General features: G+C 29.9%; 1 protein-coding gene and 1 pseudogene across 2 annotated transcripts; one reads left to right on the forward strand and one right to left on the reverse strand.

Moving 5' to 3' along the window:
* The first annotated feature begins 12,018 nt into the window (after positions 1-12,018).
* On the forward strand, positions 12,019-12,099 carry BDBG_16062 (annotated as a pseudogene). The gene has a single exon. The product of its transcript is annotated as a tRNA-OTHER (tRNA).
* Positions 12,100-19,454: 7,355 nt separating this feature from the next.
* On the reverse strand, positions 19,455-20,133 carry BDBG_16063 (uncharacterized protein; the record flags this gene model as incomplete). Its single annotated transcript, XM_031724091.1, has 2 exons — positions 19,455-19,583; positions 20,089-20,133. The coding sequence occupies 2 exons, from the start codon at positions 20,131-20,133 to the stop codon at positions 19,455-19,457; spliced, it is 174 nt and encodes a 57-aa protein (XP_031575653.1).
* Between the last annotated feature and the right edge of the window lie 5,803 nt (positions 20,134-25,936).

Below are 25,936 nucleotides of genomic sequence, written 5' to 3' on the forward strand. Positions count from 1 at the left end.
GTTTGAAAGTAATATAATACTGCTAACTAGGCCGAACAGCTACTCTTGTTACATTTTTCAAATGAGATCATGATTTTCACTTCTCAATTTAAATTATTTTTATTGCTTTAAATGACTTTAAATCTCATTTGAGTGTTATCAAAAAGTGTTACTTTTTAAAAAATTAAAAATAGTCTAAAAAAACCTTAAAATGTCTAAAAATAGTAACTTTATGCCAAGAATGAAACTAAATAAGATCAAATGAAATCACTTTCTCATTTTTTTCAAGTCATGATTTCATTTTAAGATCTGATATATAGTCACTTTACATGTTTTTTTGATAGCCAGTCCCAGCGGGATTCACGCCAAGAAATGTATGAAATCAGACCAAATGAAATCAAACGTGAAATTCATGGTTTCAGCGGCTAGTCTATTCCAGACACGGTCACATGGTCAGTCTACTTATATCTGAGTTGAGAGTGAAATGAAAATGCTTAATCTCACAGTCAGTCACAGTGAAGAAAGCATATAACATTCTCATTGTATAGAAACAAGTAAGTCAATTATAACAGAAAATACTGTAATTGAGTATATCTCAGCAGAGAATGAGTAATCAGACTTCTATGACACAAGTCATACACTCAGATGTAATGAATCTAGATCTGAATGTTATTACTAAAGCACTGAATCCTCTGAAAAAGAAATTCTCTGAGTGAAAATCTTGATGTCATGAGTATCAAGCTTGCTTTAACTGCAGATATCAAAATCATGATGCAAAAGATTACACACAGTGTACACAGTTAAGAAAAGCAAGAGAGTCAAAAAACTAGCAGAATCAGTGAGCTCAGAGACACTCACTGATATTCTATGAAAAGTCTTCAAAGTGAAAGAGATGTCTGTGTTAGAGAATTCTCTAAATCCTGTGAATATCAAGAGAAAGCAGGCTCTCAAATGAGATGTGAGTGAGAATGATGAAGCAGATACTCATCTCAATACCTTGAGACCTGAAATGTTAATGTATAAGAGACACTTGAATAAGAATCAAGAGATGGCTGTAAAAGTGTTAGTGAACACAGAAGCTTCTATATAATATATTAACAATTATATAATCTGAAGACTGAAAAAGATTCACTGAGTGAAGAATTCTCAATGTATAAGATTATCTGATAACTGATATTTGATATCATCTACAAGAGTAAAAGTTCTCTTGTACTTTGAAGAATGATCTTGCTACATTTGAGTGTGAGAGCTGTAGAATGTGAAATACAATCTTATTCTTGAACTTAATTGATTTTAAAGATTCAACCTGCAGATTCAATGATGTACATGTTATATACAGTTGACTGATAGAAAGAAAACAGTTCATACAATTCTACTAACTGATATAAGAAGAACATTTCATATCTCTGATATAGAAGAGTTAAATCTGCTTACACATCAATAAGCAAAGAGAATAATTCACAAGATCTCATCTGAAAGCATTCTGTATATTATATGAGACTCAGAAGTGAAGAAGACTAAGATAAAGAATACATAAGAGAATAAGCATATAAAGAAGCTTCTGAAGAAGTATGAAAAGATCTTCTGAACAGATCTTTCATCAGAATTACTGCTGAAATGAGGATTTGTACATGAGATTAACACAGAGAATGCAAAATCAGTCAATCAGAATATATACTCTCTGTCACAAACACATCTTGAAGAACAGAAGTATTAGATTACAGATCTTCTAGAACATGATCTCATACAACTCTTATTAAGCATATGAGGCTTTTCAGTTCTATTTGTGAAAAAGGTGAGTGAGAAGTGATAAATGTGTATCAATTATCAAGCACTTAATAAGCTTATAATCAAGAATGAATATTCACTGCTATAGATTCAATAACAGTTGAATACAGTTGAAAACATCTGATATCTATCAAAGATCAATCTTCTCTCAGAATACTGATAGATCTGTGTAGATGAACTGTCAGTTCTGTGAACTGTATTTAATATATAATGAGAGAAGTTCAAATTCCTGACAATGCTATTCAGTCTAACAAATGTGCCTGTTATCTTTCAAATAATGATGAATATGATTCTTCATAAACAGAATGAAATCTTATATCTCATATATCTTAATGACATTCTAATCTTTTCAAACTCATATAATGAATATCTGAAGTATCTCAATGAAGTGCTTATAACTCTGACAGAGTATAAACTCTACATCAAATCAACAAAATGTGTGTTTGAAATAGAAGAGTTGAAGTTTGTAGAATATGTAGTAAGTAATGACTGTATATATCTTATTTCAGAGAAATTGGATGTCATAGTGAATTGACTGCAGCTGAGAAATGTACACTATATATAACAGTTTCTTGAGTTATTCTCATATTACTGCAGATTCATCAAGAATTTTGTATGAATATCTGCATTACTCTCAGATCTCTTAAGAGAAATGAATACAAATCTGCAAAAGAAGAAGTTTCATTTAATCATCTGAAATACTGTGTATAAAGAGGCTTTTCTCACACTGAGAGAACATATAATAATATCTTCAGTGCTTATTCAATCAGATTACAATAAAACCTTTCTACATTGAAACAGACACATCTGAATGAGCTATTGAAGATGCTCTTCTACAGATAAGAATGACAAGCTGCATCTGATAATATATGATAGTAGAAAACTATTAGACACTGAGCTCAATTACTCAGTATATGAAAAGAAATTACTAGTGATCAAGCATGTACTGACATTGTGAGATAGATATATTAACAATAGATATATAACAACAGTGATCACAGATTATAAAAGCCTTATCTATCTACAATCAATAATGAAATCTTTCAAACACTTAGTATGTTGAATCTCAGAGTTTCAAGCATATAATCTTAATATTAAATACTGAAAGAGATTAAATGCTGTGATATCTGATACAATCAGTCACAGACTCAATTTCATGAATAAGAGTTCTATGAATCAGGTACAAGAGAAGTTCGCATTAAACACACTAAGAGAATGCAAGAAATCAGAATGAGTGAATGCAATGATTTCTCACTTAAAGAATGACAAGATATCAGATGATAAGTGTCTTATAAAAGTAGTAGAAGAGATGCTTCTGAACTTCAAGCTGAAGAAATTGAAAAATAATGTTATTCTTTATCACAATCTAGAATACACAGAAGCTCTCTATCTAGAACATTCATTTAAACATGACTTAGTAACTCACATGCATAAGAAATTCAGTCACTTAGAAAGTTCTGAACTCATGAGCATACTCAAATCAAGAGTATACTGGCCAAGCATGGCTGAGAATATCCAGGTGTACACTCACAAGTGTCTGAATTGTCAGATCATAAAAGAATCTAAGAAAGGATTAGAATGTGAGAAAGTATAACATCAGATGAAGTGTATAATACAATCATTTAAATGATGAGAAGTGAATCTCATAGACATACTGCTGTGAATGTCAAATAAAAATCAATGAATAATCACTGCTATTGATTACACTACTGACTGATCAGTCATGAAAGCAGTTTCAGAGATGATAGAGAAGATAGTAATGAAGTTTCTATATAATAAGATTTATATCAATTATGAAATGCCATATAAGATTCTAACTGATAATGATGTGAATCTCATAGAAGAAGTAATGAGACATTTTATGAGCCAGTTACAGATAAGATATTATAGAACAATATCATATCACTCACAGACAAACAGAAAAGTGAAATACTTGAATGAAATCTTGAATAATATGCTGATAAAATATCTAGTGAGTAAGCCTATGAGATTATGAAATGAATATCTCAGTCAGATGCTATTAATCACATGAATTCAGCAGTATGCAGTCTTCAAGTGTTTATTATTCTACCTGTTGTATGAATTGCATTCACACATCTCAGAGAATGCTTTGAAAAAGATGAGAAAGAGAATAGCAGTTATAGATGCAGTAGTAGCAGTTGCAGATGCAACAGTTGCAGATATGAAATCAAGATTGAAAGAGATCAGTCATGCATGTGTAGAAGCTAACAAGTTACTTCTGAACTGAGCAATTCAATTAAAAAGAATATGAGACTCACTAGTTAAGAAATTAAGTCTCAAGATAAGAATGTGAGTTCTCATATATAATGAGAGCTCTGAGAAGTTTCAATCTAGATGATTTAAGCTCTATAAAATACTTAAATCACATTCTCTGAGAATATATGCATTGAAAGAATCAGAGAGATGAGTCTTATACAATTTAATAAATAATTTATATCTTATAAAGATAAAGATGCAAGATCTGAGTGAATTATAATTATTCACAGCACTCTCATCAGTGTTGAAGAAGAAGAGACTTATAATTAAAAAGTCTTACAAAGTAAGAGAAATTATAGATGCTTATAAATCAGATAATCTCACTTATTCTGATCTTTTCACAATTATAAGAAAAGAATGAAAAGAAATGAAGAAATTAAATAAACATCACACTTCAATAAGTGATAAGACTGTAGCTGATTGTATAATAACACATTGCAGACAGTGAATGCAATATGATAAAGAGCAGTCTCAAAGCAGCTGACTTGCACATGAGTCAGATTACAGAAGAAAAAGAAATTCAGAGTTAAATTCAACTGTTTACATCAGTTCAATCACAGAGATAACAGAGAATGAAGCATCTGAAACATTCATAAATATATAAGATCAAGTCATCTCAATCTCTGAAGATGCTCAGAGATTGAATGAGATTAGTTTCAATGAGCTATTCACTGTAGTGATCTGAGTGAGTGAAGAGAGACAGTATAATGTGTGAGACAGAATTATAAAAGATGAAAGCTGCTGAATCTAGTCACTGAACACTGTATTATATAGAGATTGTGTAAGAGTAGTGACTAGCAGATAAAGGAAAAGTGTAAGAAAGAAAAGAGATAATGAATTGATTATTAATTATAAGAGTCAGTCATAAAAAGACAAATGTTATCATATACACTTCATTCATTTTCATACACTACATGTTAATTCATTTTCAACGCCACACCACTTGAAAAATGCCAAAAAAAAATAAAAAAAATAAGGAAATCTCAAAACTCAAGGTCTGCAAGGAATTTAAGAGTCACAAGCTGCTCTTATAATAATGCTGCATACATCTCTGATTTCTCTACTGCTCTGCATATGACATTAATATCATTTATTACAAGATTGACTGGAATGCCAATATAGAAATGTGTACATGTGTGTGTAGAAAAATTGAAGAAGAGTGCAGAACTCACAGAATCAGAAGCTAGAACAGAGAAGATAAAGACAGAAGAAATAAAAGAAGAAGAAGATGCAGAATCAGATGAATGACAGTGAGAGTCACTCAGAGCTGAACACTCACAATCTGATATGCACACAACCTTTCTCACAGAGAAGGAAGAGAAAGCACTGAGAGAAGCTTAAGAGTGAGAGAGAGTAGTCTCAGTGATATTATCATCTTTGATTAAAATAACCTCTGACACTGAAGCAACTAAGAACTATTATTAGTGTACAAAATCACAAAAAGCAGGGATAATAATTACTGAATAAACACTCACTAGTCTTAGAATTGTACATGTAATTACAACACACACAAGGCTTCTCAGAAAGAGAGAGAGAGACATAGAGAAATACAGAAAGCAGAACACAGCATATGAACAGCTTATTCTCACAATAACATCTCAGATAAGACATATAAGTCTCACATCTGCAGATGTAAAAGAGTATGACATCTGTATTTCTGTTTCTGAAAACATGAATATTCTTCATCTATATTATGAAGATAAATAATAAATATCAGAGAATAGACTGATACAGATTGATTATTCTGAAAGTATTCATTAGAGCAGATATACTTATAATATTGAATTTAACAGTTATAAAAAGTTTCTTAATATCTATGAACATCATAACTTTATATATAATAAAACTCATAATAATTTCTTCTAAGAACAGAAAAATCAGTGTCAGAAAGAGAAGAGAAAAAAAGAAAAACTTATAATCTTAACACTGTTAGAGAGAAGAATAATTCTTCAGTATAAATGAATAATTATCTCATCATAAATATTTAAAATAAATGTAATAATTAATGTCTGTGACTGAGCTTCAGATAGTTGTGTTATACACAGTCTTTATATAATAAATCATTCTAGAGATCAGTAAGAAGAATGAGAGTGTACACACTAACAGATATGATTCATTAAGTCTATACAACATCTTCTTGAAACAGGGAGAGCTGATAATGATAGCAGAGATGATAGAAGTAGAAGAAGTAGAAGTAGCAGAAGTGAGAGTTGCAGAAACAGAGGTAGTGAGAGAGGAAGAATCAGACACAGAGACAGATGTAAGAGATTAAGAAGAAGTAGTAGAGAAAGGAACAGAGAGAGCAGAGAGAGTTATAAGAGACTCAGTCATACATGACATAGACAATTTCTTCATTATCATATTCTTCAAGTTTTCAATCAATGATTCAATATTGAGACATTCATTATCATCAGTGAATGTGAATCTGTCAATATATAAAGATTCTATACAAATTAAAACAAAATATTAGTATCTGCATTCATGTAAAACACAATCAGATGCTCACTAGAAAAAGAAGATTGAGAGTGTATAAGAAGATGAAGAAGGTGTATCATTCATAATAGTACATTCTGATGATTATTAGAAGATAAACAAGTTCTGATCATGTTTCACAACATATTACACTTACTGCTAATAAACTGTCTGATATGAGTACTATAAGAATACTTGTTATAAGAACAGAGAGCCATCATCAGAAACATGTATGATATGATAAATGAATAACAGATAGAAGGTGTTGAACAGAAGAAGAGGCAGAAATCTTGAATAAAATGATAATGTTTGTGATAACAATGATGAAGAAGATGATTGAAGAATGAGAAAAGTTAGTGAATAAGTAATGTAATATAGTGAAAGTTTCTTGATGAGAGTATATACAGAATACTAGCTGAATCAGAAATAGATTACACAATTATGAAAACTAGTGACATGCTAATCTGCATAAAGCTAGAGTATATAACATGATTATATAAGTGTGACTGAACCTGATGAGAAAGAATGTAGTTTGAAAGAATGTATAACTGTCAGATAATAACACAGTCACTTTCAAACTTGCTTATGAATGTAAAAGAGGTCATAGCAGCCATCAATTAATTTAGTGTATGATATATAAGAAGTCAGTGTACGCCTGTAATTATACACTAGCTCAAGCAATCTTTGAATCACAATTCAAGAACTTCTCAAGAATAAAATTTTTTTTTTTAATTTTAATATTTTTATAAATATTATCTAATCACTACTGAGCTTTTTATAAGTATCTCTATAACTTATTTAATCACTTTTTACTGACTAATAAAGTGAGAGTACTATTACTTATAATAGTATTTTTACTTCTCTCAGTCTTATTATTATATCTGATCTTCAGATTAGTAATCAATCTCTTATCTCTCTCAGATCAGTTTCTAACTTTAAGTAGTACAGTTCTATTCTTTACTGTAAGTCTCTCTGTAAGTAATTTCTCACAGACTTTAGTTAACAGTTTCTGTAAAGCTCTCAGTTAGACTGATCATGTGATCATATAATTCGGAAGAACGTACGACTGCCGGATAATAACACGGCTGCTTCTGAACTTGCTTACGAATGTAAAGAGGCCATAGCGGCCATCAATTAATTTAGTGTACAGTATATAAGAAGTCAGCATATATCTGTAATTATATACTGATTCAAGCAACCTTTGAATCACATCTGATAGCATGTCTAAAAACTGATAAGAAGTGTAGACTTCTTCAGAGTGTGATAATTTCATTTATAAAGTAATTTATAGTTATTATATCAGTGTGATTCTAAAATGTCTTAAAAGATAGTGTATGAAGAAGTGATAAGTGAAAGAGCATCTGATTGATACTGCTTCACTTATTAGAGAAAAACTTCACACTCAGGTAAATGTTATATATACAAACAGATGAGATGTGAGAAAAGAAATGAGAGTAATAAATCAGATTCAAAGAAGTTCACTTTCTACTCAAAAGAAGAATAAAAAGAGAGATGATTATTATCAGAGTTATACAATAATAACAGAAATTATATAATAATATAGTAATATAATAATATAGTAATATAATAATATAGTAATATAATAATAGACATTATATAATCAATGAGAAATCACTGAAATGAATATCTCTTCTAGTTAATGTAAATAACATTCTTCTCTACTATCTGAATCAGAAGATATGCAGAATCTCTTAGAGAGTTTACTTAAAACAGTAAGAAAAGTAGCTGAGATCACTGCACTGAAATTGAAACTCTGTATATATATGAGAATTCTAAACAAAATTAAGATCTTGTATACACAGTGACAGGCTGAGACAGAAGTTGAATAATAATTAACATTCACTATAAATCAAGCATTTACTATGAAGAGCTTTGCTGATGCAATCATCATTATTAATAAGAATAGAGAAAACCAGGTCTTACATCTGCAGTAAGAGATTGAATATTTATACAGATAGATAACTACACTGAATCTGAAGATTTTATCATGATTGTTTATAATCTCTTCAGAAGTATACACATTATCAGAGATCACTGTGCAGAATGAGAATCTGAATATGAAATACATCAAGCTAAGAGATCTGTCAGAGTTATTAAGCTTCAATGATAACTGAAAAAATAATACTGTAATTAGCTAGCTAAGTCAGATATAATTATATTATCAGATTGAATGTAAACTTACAGACAGACAGTTAATAGAATTTTAATAAGTCTTAAGATCTGCTATGTTTCTATGTGAATAAGTGAAGTTATTATAAATAACTGATAAAAAGATGAATCTTGCAGATCTGAAATGATATTCATTCTTATAAATATAAAATGAGTTTTTCAAATGAATCTTGTATAACTTTGAGAAAGTGAATATATAAGATAAGTATTATAAATACTTCACTAAGTGTAGACAAGTGAGTAATCTTATATCATACTTTACATACTTCAGCTTATACTATCTCATATTGAATGAAGAGCTTTTAATATCTTTCTATTTACAGATCTTTATTCATGATCTTACATCTGAGTTAAGAGCAGAATGAAAATGCTTAATCTCACAGTCAGATATAGTGAAGAAAGTATATAATATTCTTATTATACAGAAACAAGTGAGTCAACTGTAATAGAAAATACTGCAATTAAGTATATTTTAATAAAGAATAGATAATCAGACTTCTATAACACAAGTTATACACTCAGAAATAATGAATCTAGATTTGAATACTATCACTAAAGCACTGAATTCTCTGAAAAAGAGATCTTCTGAGTGAAAATCTTGATATTGTAAGTATTGAGCTTGCTTTAACTATAGATGTTAAAATCATGATATAAAAGATTACACACAGTATACACAGTTAAGAAAAGCAAGAGAGTCAAAAAACTAGCAGAATCAGTGAGCTTGAAGACACTCACTGATATTCTATAAAAAGTCTTCAAAGTGAAAGAGATGTCTGTGTTAGATGACTCTCTGAATTCTGTAAATATCAAGAGAAAGCAGGCTTCTAACTGAGATGCAGATAAGAATGAAGTAGATACTTATCTCAATATCTTAAGATCTGAAATGTTAATGTATAAAGAGTACTTAAATAAGAATTGAGAGATGACTGTAAAAGTGTTAGCAGATACAGAAGTATGTACATAATATATTAATAATTATATAATTCAAAGACTGAAAGAGATTTACTGAGTGAAGAATCTCTGATACATAAGATTATCTAATAATTAATATTTAATATCATCTGTAAGAGTAAGAGTTTTCTTGTACTTCAGAGAATGATCTTGCTATATTTGAGTACAAGAGCTGCAGAATGTGAAATATAATCTTATTCTCAGACTCAATTAGTTTCAAAGATTCAATTCACAGATTCAATGATGTACATATTATATGTGATTGACTGATAAGAAGAAAATGATTCATACAATTCTATTAACTGATATGAGAAGAATATTTCATGTCTCTGATATAGAAGAGTTAAATCTGCTTACACATTAATAAGTAAAGAGAACAATTTATAAGATCTCATCTGAAAGTATTCTGTATATCATACAGAATCTGAAAGCAGAGAAAACTAAGATAAAGAATATATAGAAGAACAAGTATATGAAGAAGCTTCTGAAGAAGTATAAAAAGATCTTCTAAACAGATCTTTCATCAGAATTGTCACTGAAACAAGAATTTATACCTGAGATTAACATGATAGTGTGATTCAAAGGTTGCTTGAGCCAGCGTACAATTACAGGCGTACGCCGGCTTCTTATATATGTTATCTAAATTAATTAGTAACTGCTATAGCCTCTTTACATTCATAAGCAAGTTCAGAAGTGGCTGTACTATTATCTGACAGTTATATGTTCTTCTGAATCACATTCTCTCTCATCAGATTCAGTCATGCTCACATGATTGTAATATATACTCTAGCTTCATGCAGATTAGTGTGTCACTAGTGTTCACAATTGTGTAATCTATCTCTGATTCAGCTAGTGTTCTGTATACACTCTTATAAAGCAACTTTCACTATATTACACTATTCATTCACTAACTTTTTTCATTCTTCAATTATCTTCTTCATCATTGTCATCATTGAACATTATTATCTTATTTAAGATTTCTGCTCCTTCTTCTGTTCAATATCTTCTATCTATTTATCTATTACATTGTATGTGTTTCTGATGATGATCTCTCATTCTCATAACAAGTGTCATTATAGTGCTCATACTGAGCAGTTTATTAGCAGTAAGTGTGATGCATTGTGAAACATGACTAGAACTTGTTTATCTTCTAATAATTATCAGAATATATTATTATAGATGACATATCTTCTTCATCTTCTTATATATTCTTAATCTTCTTTTTCTAGTAATATCTGATTGTGTTTTATATGAATGCAGATGCAGATATTTTGTTTTAATTTACATAGAATCTTCACATATTGACAGATCTGTGTCTGCTGATAATTATAATCTCAATGTTGAATTATAAGTTGAGAACTTGAGAGACATGATAATGAAGAAATTATCTGTATTATATATAATCAGATCTTCTACATCTCTTTCTACTTCTTCTGTCACTTCTTTCTCTGCTACTTCTCTCTAATTCTCTACACTTATCTCTGTATCTGATTCTTCTGATTCTGCTACCTCTGTTCTCATGACCTCTACTCTCACTACTTCTGCTCTCACTGCTGTCTTCATTACTAGCTCTTCTCATTTCAAGAAGATATTGCATAGACTCAGTAAATCATGTTTCTCAGTATATACACTCTCATTCTTCTTACTGACCTCTAGAATAATTTATTGTATAAAGATAATGTATAACATGACTATCTAAAGCTCAGCTATAAACATCAATTATTACATTTATTTTAAATATTCATGATGAGATAATTATTTATTTATATCAGAGAATCACTCTCTCTCTTAACAGTGTTAAGATTGTAAGTCTTTTCTTTTTTCTCTTCTCTTCTAACACTGATTTTTCTAGAGGAAATTGTTATAGATTTTATTATACATGAAGTCATGATATTCACAGATATTAAGAAACTTTTTACAACTGTTAAATTCAATATTACAGATATATCTACTCTGATAAATATCTTCAGAATAATTGATCTATATCAGTCTATTCTCTGACATTTATCATCTGACTTTGTGATGCAGGTAAAAAATATCTGTGTTTTCAGAAATAAGAATACAGATGTTATACTCTTTTACATCTATAAGTATAAGACTCATACACCTTATCTGAGATGTTATTATAGAAATGAGTTATTCATATACTATATTCTGCTTTCTATATTTCTCTGTATCTCTCTCTCTCTTTCTGAGAAGTCTTATATATGTTGTAATTATGTATACAACTCTAAGATCAGCAGATGTTTATTCAGTAACTATTCTCATCTCTGATTTTACAGTTTTTATATGCTAATAATGATTCTTAGTTGCTTCAGCATCAGAGATCATTCTAATGAAAGATGATCACACTACTGAGACGCCAGCGTGGCTCAGTTGATAAGACTGGTAATCAAGACTGCACACATTAGAGGTGCGTGGGTTCGAATCCCACTGCTGGCACCTGTCACTTCTTACCCATGAAAGCCCTCATGTAATAGAGGCTGAGCTTAATTAGTAAGGCTTGGTGCGGGGTAGAACTTCCTACTGCAAGTCAAGTCACTAGTTAAGTGAGATTCTGTGAACACTTATCAGAGCCAGTATGAGATGTCAATGTCTCACTATTCTACTGTGCACCTGTCAAGGTTCTAATGATATAGAGTCAAGCCTAATGTAGTGATTATACACTACTTAAGTGAGTCTCTAATTAGAGCTGTCATTGAAGCCTAGCTTCTCTTCAAATACAGAGAATGATTTTGAAAATCACCTGACTAGCAGGTCTAGACATGTATCTAGGCTCTAGACAGAGCACTCTGATAGGCTAGAGTCTGCAAGCTCACTGCCAAGCTCTAATACTGACAGAGAGAACTGCAGTCATCAAGCCTATAATTAGTCTCTAACACAGAATGAGGTTATAACAGCTGATTGATAGATCTATGAGCATCTAATGAGGCCGAGATCAGCAACTAAAAGCTTGATATGTACATCATCAAGTGAGCAGTGACAGTCACTAACTAATATCTCTGGAAATTAGTGGCTGGTCTGAGAGGATGAACACAGTGGTCAGTTAATTATAGAGAGTTAAATGTAATTAGCTTAAGATGCATTCTGCGGGTGGCTAGCGCCCGTAGTCATCTCCTATTAAAACAATGAAAATTAAAGCCTCAATTTCACCTCCTGCTATTCAATTTGAAAAGGCCTGTATAAACTATGCTCTGAGAGTCATAAAGATGAGCTTAAATTATATAATCAGAGAAAGAGTCTCTTCTTCATTTTCATCAGTTAACTCAGGAAATGAACTAAATTGAAATAGATTTCTTAATTGAAATGAGAATAATACTTTAAAGAAAATGTTCTCTCAACTATATAGACTATGTTCACTTATTAAGAATCAATTTTCTTTATTAAATATTGAGAAAATTGATCATGAGAAGATATTTCTCTGAAGAGAAAAGCTGAAATCTCTCATAGACTTATAAATAAGTGAACTATCTAAAGAGAGAGAATATGAACAGTATTTGAAGAAGATCTCTACAATTAATATAAAAGACTCTATTCTGATTTACTCAGATGACTTAAAAAATGAGAATTTAAATAGATTAAATGCAGATATTGCTTATACTGAAGATAATATCAATTTTATCTCAGATTTCTGAAATTTAGGCTGTGAATCTAAAGTCTTTGATGCTGAACTATTTGTAATAGTGAAAGCTTTCAAACTCATTAAAATAAAATCTTATAAAAGAGAAAATAGTTTGAAAGAGATATGAATATTCTCTGATAGTCAAGCTGCTTTAAAAAGACTTAGAAATAGTCGGATTTATAATGATCAAATGAATCTTAATCTGATTTTAAACTCTGTTTTGAAAATTCAAAAGAGAAGAACATCTAAACTGATAATTCATCTACATTGAGTTTCTACTCATATAAATATTCATAGTAATGAATTGGCTGATTCAGCTGTAAAAAAGAGTTCAGAATTAAGCAGATCTATTCAAAAAACAGTGTCCTGGTCTTTCATAAAGAGAAAGATAAAAGAATCTTGTTTAAACAAGTGAAATGAAAGCTGGCAGAAATAAAAGAAGAGCATATATTATTCAAGATTTGAGATAAAATCAAAGTGAAAATCTTGTTCAATTAAATGCAAAAAGAAAATATTCTCATTCATAATTCAGCTAAAACTAGAACATGGTTATTTCAAATTCTATATGCAAAAATTTGATGATAGATTTGATTTAACAGAGTGCTCATTCTGTAATATAAATGAGAATCCTGAGTATATTGTAATACATTGTGCATTATACAATAGTCTCAGAGTCAAATTAAAGAAGAAGTATGATTTAAATCAATTAAATATGAGGTTCTTATTCTCAACTGAGACAGGACTTAAATACTTAATAGACTTTCTATCAGAAACTCAAGCAGCTATAAGAAAATGACTCAACTCAGAAGTATCTGAATATGAAGAGGTGGAAATTGATTAGATATAGTCTGTTAAAACAGCTATACACTATCTTTTAATAATTTTATTTTGTTATAGTCTCTCATTGCTGTACTTGTTTCTTTCTGTTCTTTTCTATTTATCTATTTAATGTGTCTATCTTTAAGACTATGTTCTCTTTTCCTTTGTCATGATATTTTCAAATGGTTTCAAAGTATTAATAGATGTTGAAATACTGCAATTTGTAAACAGTTTTTGTATTCTGGGCTGGAATTTTCTGATTTTACATATCTGAAATTGATAAGTGTATAATAGTTGACTCTATAGATATAGGAAAAACCCTGAGAATTAAAGATTCTCAGGTAGATGTCATAGTCTCTGACTGCATACATCTATAATTGAAGAATAATAATAATAACACTACTGAGACTATCTTCTTCTATCTTCAAGCTGCTCTCATCACTTTCTCTCTCTCTTCTGTGAGAAAGATTATGTATATATCAGATTATAAGTGTTCAGTCTTAGATGACTTCTGCTATTATTTATTTAGTTCTACATCTTCTTCTTCTTCTATTTCTTTCATCTTTATCTTCTCTGTCTTAACTTCTGATTCTGTGAGTTTTATGCTCTTCTTCAATTTTTCTACATGCATGTGTACATATTTCTATATTGACATTTCAGCCAATCTTGTGATAAATGATATTAATGTCATATACAGAGTGATAGAGAAATCAGAGATATGTACAGTGTTATTACAAGAGCAGCTTGCAGCTCTTAAATCTCTTGTGAATCTTGAGTTTTGAGATTTTCTTAGTTTTTGATGTTTTTCAGATGATGTGATGTTGAAAATAGATTAAATATGTAATGTATGAAAATGAATAAGATGTGTATAATAACATTTGTCTTTTTACAGCTGATTCTTACAGTTGATAATTAATTCATTATCTCTTTTCTTTCTTACACTTTTTCTTTATCTGCTAGTCACTACTCTTACACAATCTCTATATAATACAGTGTTCAGTGACTAGGTTCAGCAGCTTTCATCTTTTATAATTCTGTCTTATGTATTATACTGTCTCTCTTCACCTGTTTAGATTACTACAGTGAACAGCTCATTGAAACTAATCTCATCTGATCTCTGAGCATCTTCAGAGATTGAGATGACTTGATCACATATATCTATGAATGTTTCAGATGATTTATTCTCTGTTGTCTCTGTAATTGAACTAATATAAATAGTTGAATCTAACTCTGAATTTCTTTTTCTTCTGTAATCTGACTCATGTGTAAGTCTGCTACTCTGAGACTGCTCTTTATTATATTGTGTCTGCTATCTGCAGTGTGTTATTATATAATCAGCTACAGTCTCATCACTTATTGAAGTGTGATATTCATCTGATTTCTTCATTTCTTCTCATTCTTTTCTTATAATTATGAAAAGATCAGAATAAGTGAGATTATCTAATTTATAAGCATCTATAATTTCTCTTACTTTATGAGACTTTTTAATTATAAGTCTCTTCTTTTTCAACACTAATAATAGTGCTGTAGATAATTATAATCTGCTCAGATCTTACATCTTTACTTTTATAAAATATGAATTATTTATTAAGTTGTATAAGATCTGTCCCTCTGATTCTTTCAATGCATATGTTTTTAGAGAATATGATTTGAGTATTTTATATGACTTAAACTATCTAGATTAAAACTTCTCAGAACTCTCATTGCATATAAGAACTCATGTTTTTATCTTGAGACACAATTTCTTAACTAGTGAGTCTCATATTCTTTTTAATTGAATTGCTCAGTTCAGAAGTAACTCATTAGCTTTTGTATGTATATGACTGATTTCTTTCAATCTTGATTCTGTGTCTGCAACTGCTGCATCTGTGACTGTTGTATTTACAATCACTGTTTCCTTCTTCATCTTTTTCAAAGCATTCTTTAGAATGCGCGGATGTAATTCATATAATAGATAGAATGATGAATGCTTGAAGACTGTAGATTGTTGAATCTGTATGACTAATAGTTAGACTGGCCGCCGAGACCATGAATTTCACATTTGGTCTCATTTGGTCTGGTCTCATACATTTCTTGGCGTGAGTCCCACCAGGACCAAGCCTCAAAAAAATCTGAAAATGAATCATTTCTGAGAGAAATGATGTGAAAAATGACCAGATTTAATTCAAGAACAGTGAAATAGAAGTAATTTTTCAGAATAAACTGTGAAAGATAATCATTCTTCCAAAATCAGAATGAGACTGAGACTGAAGATTAAAATCAGTCTCATTCAGTTCATTCAGTGATTGCTTATATAATCAGAATTTGGTAATGATTATTGATAACACTCATGAAACAACTAAATACATTCTTGTGTAAGTTTATTCTTCACTTTCTCATGAAAACTACACTTCTCTGATATACTGTGATCAGAGGTATTAAACTGTCTGATAATTCTATGTTTTATAATCATGAGTTTCTTGATTGTTTCTTCTTGTAATTGTTCTCAGTGATAGTGATAAATATCTTGACTTGAGTTGAACTTTCACTTCATTCTCATCTCTGTCAATGAAATTGTCAGAATATCACATGTCATCAGTGCAACAGTTAAATATGTACTCTCAACAATTTTTCATAACTCTAGAATTGATTTGATGTGTAAATTCATCAGATTATCTTGAAGATAGCAGTCAAATTCAGTTTTATAAGCATGTAGTTTTGCCTGATTTTCAGTTGCAATCAATGTATGCAAGTTCTGTTTCAAAGTTAGTATTATAGTTCTATGTAATATAAAGTATTATCAAAGATTGTTACTTACTAGAGAATTGTATTTCACTGTCTTCACATCTTGAATATCTGCTCATTCAAATCTCTGATAGTTGGCATTGTAGTAGTCTCAGGCTAATTTAACATATGAGTCTCATTTCTCCTCTATTCAATCTTGAGAAGTGTAGATATTAACTCAATGAGAGAAATCTAGTAGAGCTGCTACAGTATAGTACTCTGTAAAAGATTGTTCTGTTTTGCTGTAATAATATGCCAGTTTATCTCTTACAGCAACAATAGCCTGCACTATAGCATTATCTCAGACTGAATTTCTTTTTAAGTGATTCAACTACTTCTCAAGATGAGTAAATAAACTGTTATACACTCATCAGACTGACTGCAGCATTGATGTACAAGTTATTGAGACTGTCTTTATTGTCTTATAAAACTGAAACAGTAAATCAATCACATATTTCAACTGAGTTCACTTCATATCAGAAAGTTTCAATATCTGAATCTTTTCTTAATCAGAGTGTTGCACTCAATGATCAATTGTCTGACACAATTGAAGAGTCTGAACAGTTATCTCATATGTTAAACTTCACTGTGTTCTAACATTCTGTATTATATTCAGTGATGTGACTGATTTGTTTGTTTGTTAAATATTATGAAATCATTGTTGTTGTTTAGAAGAGGTACAAATCATATTAACAATGTTTCAAATCTATGATATTTAAATTATTAGTCAATCTATTCAAAATTAACAGTAGTATTATTAAAAAGTATTATCAAAAAGCAATATTAAAAAGTGTTATCAAAAAACATTATCTTTTGCAAAGTGAATGCAAAAGTTACTTAAGTAATCACTTTCATCTTATTCTTATCTCAAGAATCAGTCATCTCATTATTCTTTGTCTTGATATTAAGATTCTTTATCAGTGTTTGTATTATAAGTTGAATCATATAAGCAATGCAGAGAATATGACCTTGTTTATCATTTCAGAAATGCAAAGTTAATTTTTGCTCTAAGCTCTTCATCATAGTGTAGTTATTTGCAGCATTGTCAGTTGTAATTGTAAGAAGACTGAGACTAATATTCTAATAGTTATTTTTAATCACAGTCATTAATATCTCTGTCATATAATCCTCAGTATAACTACTGATCAATGATTCAAATTTAATTAATATCTCTTAATAAGTTCAGTTCTCATCAATATAATAACATATAACTCTTATAAATGTAAGATTGTTTATACTAGTTCATGCATTCACTGTGAGAGATACTCTTCAATGATTCTTCAACTCTGATTCTAGATATTGTATATTAACTTTGTAGTGTGTCTTAAGATTGAACTGAAGACAGAATTGATATGAAATATGAAGATTTGAATTAAGCATTTGAAGAAGTGTTCAGAATTTGAGGTTTTCAATTGATTGAAGAGAAAGATTCAGAGATATACATATGTGAAGTAATTGTTCATGAAAGTTATTAGATAAGAGTTGTGAAATCAGAGTACTGATATGAGATTGTTTTTACATGATTTTCTTCAAATTAGAAAGTTAGTATTATTAAAAATTGTTATCTGATAGAGTAACTTATCAGCTCAGTAGTAATTTTCTGATTATTTTTCTTTTATTATCTGCATTCTGATGACTTCAGATGTTGAGAAATTTCTTCAAAGTTATGATTAGTTTATAATGAATGTTTCTGAATGAAGTTGCAGTGATTGTAGCAGAGAGATGACTCTTCAGTAATCTGCAATACAATCTGTTGATAATTATTCCATAGTTCATCTCAATGTTTGTGTTGAGTTTTTCATAAATTTTGTGACCTGGAATCAGATGTGAAGAATGAAGTGATTATTCATTATAATTAAAAGAGAGCATTCTGTGTTGAATTGTAAACAACATAGATTTTATAATTTATAGTGATTTCTTGAAGAGTTTGTGAATCTTCAATAGAAGTAAAAGAAGTGAAAGAAGTGAATTCAGAAGATATGATAATAATTTGAGAAAGATAATAATTTATTTTCAATAACTGATCACTGATATGTGTAAGAAGAATTAATATAAGAGAAAATAATCTTGTTTCTTAGCTTAGTTATAATTTTAGTACTAACTCAGATTGAATATTATCAATGTATAAAAGTAAATAAACAATCTTGATTAATCTCTATCATATTTCTTGAAATATATTAATATTGTGAAAGAGAGTGTTACTAAATTATATTATCAGATGATATTATTAAAAATATATTAATATTGTGAATATCAATGTTGAAAAAATGTTGATACTTATACATTATAGTGATTTGTGAATCATGATAGTTAAATATATATATATATATATATATTGTTTCTGACTTGATTACAACTTGTACAATAATTTTTAATAACTCAAAATTAATTTCAATTATTAATAATTATGAACTTATAACTAATTAATATAAAAAGAAAAAAACTTTTTCTACTCATTATCTTTCTTCTCTTTCTCATTCTTCTTATCATTCTTCATAATTCACTTCTCATTCTTCTTCTTCTTCTTCTTCTTCTCATCTGAGATGATAATCATCTCAAAATCTCTCTCTGCTGCCTTCTCAGAGAAGGGTTCTCACTGCTCTCTCTCAGCCAGGTCAACCTGTGCCTCAAAATCCTGCATTTTCTGGTCTGCTGTCTCGGGTTTCATCTCAGCAGCAAGCAGATTGACATACTCAGAGAGCAGGGCTGTCTTCTCAATATTCTGAATTATGAAGCATATTCAAGACCTGAATAAGATCTCAATTCTCTTCTTCTCTGTCAGCTTCTGCTAATCAATTAGAGAACAGAAGTATTATTAAAAATCATTATCTCTTAATAAATAAAAAACTTACTAGTTTTGACTTCTTTATCTTCTACTTCAACATTCTCTCAATCTTCTTCTACTATTACTTATTTACAGTAACACTCTTCTTCTCTCTTTCTCTCTTCATCTTAGTCTCAAATCATTCTTAAGACTTCTTCTGATTTCATCACTGCTGCATGAGGCTCTTCACTGTCTTCTTCTTCAATTTCTCACAGGTGATGTCATTCACATTATTTCTATACTTAGTTCAGTCTAAATCTATCAGAAGTGTTACTTAAAATTGTTATTATTCTACTCTCTTACAGAGTCTCTTCAAGATATCATAATATGTCTTACAATCTGTCTCTTCTTACTTAAATGTCTTCTTCTTCTCTCTCTTCAATCTGTAATAGTACTCACACACCTTGATGATCTGCAGAACTGCAGAATATTTGAAGAGAAATGACATGATTAATTTCAGTGAGTATTGAAGAGAGATGAAGGCAGAAGAGATGACTAGAAATAATATAATAATAATAATAATAATAATGATAATGATGGTGATGATGATGATAATAATGATAATAATGATAGTGATGATAGTAATAGTGATGATGATAATGATAATGATGAAAGAAGAAGTGCATTGAAATATATTACTGACTTATCAAATATAAAGAGACTCAAAGAAAATATTAACAGCTTTCAGCAATGTACAGAAACAGCTATAGTGTTGTATAGCAACATTATCTTCATTCAATACATACACTGTTAATATTCTTCATATACAGTTATTATATAATCTGTATCAGAGATACATGCAGAAAACAGATCTTTGTTACTAGAACAAATGATTGCAGCAATTCTCTGTTTTCATATTATAAAGATAAGTTATTCTCATTTCTTTCTTCTCTCTTTTCTCTTCTTCAATCAATCACTAATTTCAAGCTGATATGAAAACTATTAAAACACTCTCAGAAACTCTCAAATTGAAGAGTATAGACTAATTAAATTTCAAATACAGAAGAAATCAAATTATCTTTTACAGATTCAATTATTCATTCTCTCTTAAATAAAACAGCAGTTGTGTCCTCTCTTCTCTCTCAATCAAATGAAACATGGCCTGTGAAAAGCAAGTATCACATCAGGTCATAATGACCAACACAGTCTCAGCACACAGGACTGTATATACACAGCGTGTGCTGGACTGAGAGACTGCGTGAGTTGTAAACCAGCAGCAGCATCTCAGAGAGAGTCATACAGCATGAAAAAGCCACAACTCTCAGTCACATGCACAGAGAGTGAATCATCACAGTAAGTGCATGTGCATTGAAGTAATGCTTTTTAATAATACTCAGTCTCTGATATGATGAAAATAGAGTCTCTTCATGAGATTCATTTCTATCAGAAGTCAGAAAATCTTATATTTCTCAAGATCATCTTCATATATCTTGTCTATGAAATCAATAAGAGGAATTATCAATTCCAGTGTTCTATTCTTGATATTATTCAAGTAACAGCAGAGTTCACTCTGATCACACTTTTTAAGTGTATATTTTCTAATTATTCACATTTATATAGATATATACTGATTATTTATTAGATAATATTAAGATAATGACTCATCATGACTGTATTACTCTCACTATAAGAGATACACAGTTGATAATGAATATTGTAAAGACTCTGAGAAGTGAGTATTTTAGAGATGCTGTAGCTCTGTGATCTTGATTTTTTTTTATTTTTATTTTTTATTTTTTTCTTTTTCTTTTCTTTTTTTTTTTTTATTTTTCTTTCTCTTTCTATCTCTTTTTTTCTTTCTCTTCTTTTTTTCTTTTTCTTTTTTTTTTTTTTTTCTTTTTGTTGTGATTTTTTCTTATTATTTTATTTTTTGTTTTTTTGTTATTTTTTGTATTTTAGATTTTTTTTTTTAATTAAAATGATATTAATTATAATCTGTGTTTAGAAAAGTAATAATATTTGATAACACTCTCTGTTGAATTTTCAACAAATGAGCACTATGTTATAATATTATGTAAGTGAGAAATGATTTCATGATCTCATTTGATGTCATTTTCAATAATGAGATCAGAATGAAAATGTGACTAAGAATTCAAATATATTCTTTATCTGAGACTAGATTTTTATTTGAAAAGTGAATCTGAAATCTTTAATATTTGAAATAACAGAATTTGAGATCAATGTGATGAACACAAATCATGATCAGGAGTAATGCTTTTAGGCAACATGACAACTGTAAAGTTTGATCCTGGTTCCAGACACGGTCACACGGTCAGTCTACTAATAGTGCCTGTCTGAGATATTCATTTCATAGTCTTATAGGCTTGTTCACTAGATATTTCATCAGCATGTTGCTCAAGATTTCATTCAAGTGTTTCATCTTCTCATTTATCTGCAGATGATATGACATTGTTCTACAATATCTTATCTGTAACTGACTCATGAAATGTCTTATCACTTCTTCTACAAGATTTATATCATTATCAGTTAGAATCTCATATGATATTTCATAGTTAATATAGATCTCATTATATAGAAACTTTATTATCATCTTTTCTATTATCTCTGAAACTGCTTTCACAACTGATCAGTCAGTACTATAATTAATAGCAGTGATTATTCATTGATTTTCATTTAATGTTTGCAGTAATATGTCTATGAGATTCATTTCTCATTATTTGAACAGTTGTATTATACACTTTATCTGATATTGCACTTTCTCATATTCTAACTCTTTCTTAGATTCTTTTACAATCTGATAATTCAGGCACTTGTAAGTGTATGTCTGAATGTTCTCAGTCATGCTTGATCAGTACACTCTTAGTTCAAGTATACTCATGAGTTCAGAGCTTTCTAAGTGACTGAATTCCTTGTGCATGTGAGTTATCAAGTCACATCTAAATAAATATTCTAGATAGAGAGCTTTCACATATTCTAGATCACAGTAAAGCATAACATCATTTTTCAATTTTCTTAGCTTGAAGTTCAGAAGTATCTCTTCTACTACTTTTATAAGATACTTATCATTCAACATCTTATCATTCTTTAAGTAAGAGATCATTGTATTCACTTATTTTGATTTCTTGTATTCTCTCAGTGTGTTTAACATGAACTTCTCTTATATCTGATTCACAGAATTCTCACTCATGAAATTGAGTCTGTGACTGATTGCATCAGATATCACAGTGTCTGACTTCTTTCAGTATTTGATATTAAGATTATACACTTAAAACTCTGAGATTCAACATGCTAAGCATTTAAAAGATTTCATTGTTAATTATAGATAGATAAGACTTTTATAATTCATGATCACTGTTGTTGTATGCTTATTATTGATATATCTATTTCATAATGTCAGTATATACTTAATTACTAGTAATTTCTCTTCATGCACTGAATAATTGAGCTCAGTGTCTGATAGTTTTCTACTATTATATATCATCAGATGCAGCTTGCTATTCTTACTCATCTGTAGAAGAGTGTCTCTGATAGCTCATTCAGATGCATCTGTCTCAATGTAGAAAGATTTATCACAATCTGATTGAATAAGCACTGAGAATGTTATTACACATTCTCTCAGTGTGAGAAAAGCCTTCTCACATATGATATTTCAGATAATTGAATGAAACTTCTTCTTTCACAGATTTGCATTTATTTCTCTTAAAAGATCTGAGAGTGATTGTGACGGGCTGCGCCCGATCAATCATATAGACTATTTCATTACACTTCATAGATTCTTTCACTTCACTTCATAGATTCTTCCATTCTACTATTAAACACATACACCCTGATTCTCAGCCATTCTCAATCGCCAATTCTCAGCTACTATGAACACGTATAGATTCTTCTGCTCTGAAGCTTCACTGTGTACATCATCACATACATGTATAAATATTCACTCTGATTACTGATTTCTACACTTTCTCTTTCTTTTCCTTCTTTAATATTTTTCTCTTTGTTATATAAGACCTATCAATATCATACTGATCTATTCAGCATAGGTCTCTTATATTAGAAAAATGTTCATCATCTTCTTATTAGGAAACAATTATCTACACATTGTCTTCTTATTAGAAATGATTATTCATCAAGAGATATTCAAACACATAAGAACTAGAGAAACAGTCAAACAGTTAAGCAGACACTGAGTTCTTAGATAGAAGCTTGCTTGCTAGTCACTCTGGCCCCGCAATAAGATCTTACAAAGAGAATATCAGTGAAAGACTTGAGAGTTCTGACACTCAGATATATGAGATATTCATACAATTACACTTCTTCAGATTTCACAGATATCACATATCTGATAAATGATATAACCATGTCTAATGATAATATGAGAGAACCTCTGAACACGAGCATAGACACAGTGTCACAGTGGCTCCGAGCAATGTTGAAACTACAATAACAACAAATAGCTGATATGCATGCAACTCAACAACGATTAACCCACGCGATTTCAACACCTACAGAATCGAATACAAAAGCGCTGAAAGAACACTTAGATGCTTTCACATATTTCAATACTTTTAACCTCACTCTCTACTCATCATGAAGAATGGAAATGCTCATGAAACTGAGTGTAGATGAAGATGCCATTAGTTTATTAATTAATCAAGATTGATATATCAATGAATGATTGAAAGATCACATGAAACAGAAGTTTCATTCATGAATAAAAGCATGTGAATCAGTGTTGTGAATGCCTGATAATATTATGAAATATCTTGATATTCTGTTCTGAGACACTGCTATGCAACAGAAAGCAGTAGATTGATTATAGAGTATCTGACAGAGAAACACTTCTCTTACAACATTCATCTCTGACTTCAACATCAAGATTCTACAAGCAGGTAATCAATCTTGAGAGAATTGAATGAAGATTAGCATGCTCAAGAAGACATTAACTTTCAAACTCTTACAGATTCTTATAAGCATAGATGAAGATCAGGCTTATGAAGCCTTCTGTACACAGCTCTGAACAATGAATAACTGTCTTATCAAGCTCAAGAGTATACAGAACAGTGACAGAAGATGTTACATCTCAGTAACTTATACACTCATGCTGAGAAATAATAATGATGCAGATGCTATGAATTGAGTAGACTTAAATGTCTATACATAAGCAAGAGTCTTCACTGTCTGAACAGGCTTTTAAATCTCTGAGATCACTCTCAAAGAAGTTGTCAATTAATATCAATGTGAAGTATGCATCAACTGTAACTGATTAGAACATATTACTTTCAACTGCTGATTAATCTATGTGTCTTCACACTTAAGAGAAAGATCAGCATCTTCTCAATTAAGAGAAAGATCAGTGTCTTCTTATTTGAAGAATGAATCAGCATCTGTTCACATCAATCACATTGCAGTGAAGAATGATTCAGAAGATAACTATGAGAATGTTCTGATGAAACAGAGAAAAGATTAGCTTCTGTTTAAATTCATAAATAGAAGCTTAAAGAGGTCAGATAATAATGATTTAAAGAGAAAATGACAATGAATATAATTCTTGTATCTACTGTGATTGATAATATATATAATATGAAAGCTATGATAGACAGCAGTCTATATCACTATACAATGATAAAATCTTCAGTTGTAAGACATTATAATCTTCAGTGTATTCTCTTATCAAGACCCTGACTTCTCACAGGATTTGATGATTCAAAAGACATTTGTACTTATTATATGATGAAGCTGATCATAGATGTGAGAGAATATCAATGTGAAGATGTCTATGTATATGAAGTTGATAATCTTGATTATAATCTTATATTAGAACTTATCTGACTATCTGAATAAGATATCTTATTGAATACTTGAAACAGAAGCTTGATATTCTCTAACAATAATAAAGTTCACAAGAATAATATTCACAAGACTATAGATCTGACACAGATCTCTGTCAATATCTATGAAATACTCAGAAAAAGAAGTCACTGAAAGAATTATTAATAGCAGAATTATATATCAATCTATTTCATCAGTCTGACTGATATTAAAAAGACTCTAGAAAAGTTATTCTGTGTCATAATAACAGATTCTCATACAAAACTCTCTTAATAATATCATGAATATTTAGATATCTTCTGATAAGATAATAATGCTACAAATCTATCTCTCTTACAAGGTTCAGAAGTGAATCACAGTATCAAGTTAAAAAAGAAGAATGATAAGAACTCTGAATTATCATGAGACTCTCTTTATAATATGTCTTAAGATGAACTTCTTCTTCTTCAGAAGACACTCAA

This window comes from Blastomyces gilchristii (assembly GCF_000003855.2).
Source record: "Blastomyces gilchristii SLH14081 genomic scaffold supercont1.1, whole genome shotgun sequence".
NCBI classification, from domain to species: Eukaryota; Fungi; Ascomycota; class Eurotiomycetes; order Onygenales; family Ajellomycetaceae; genus Blastomyces; species Blastomyces gilchristii.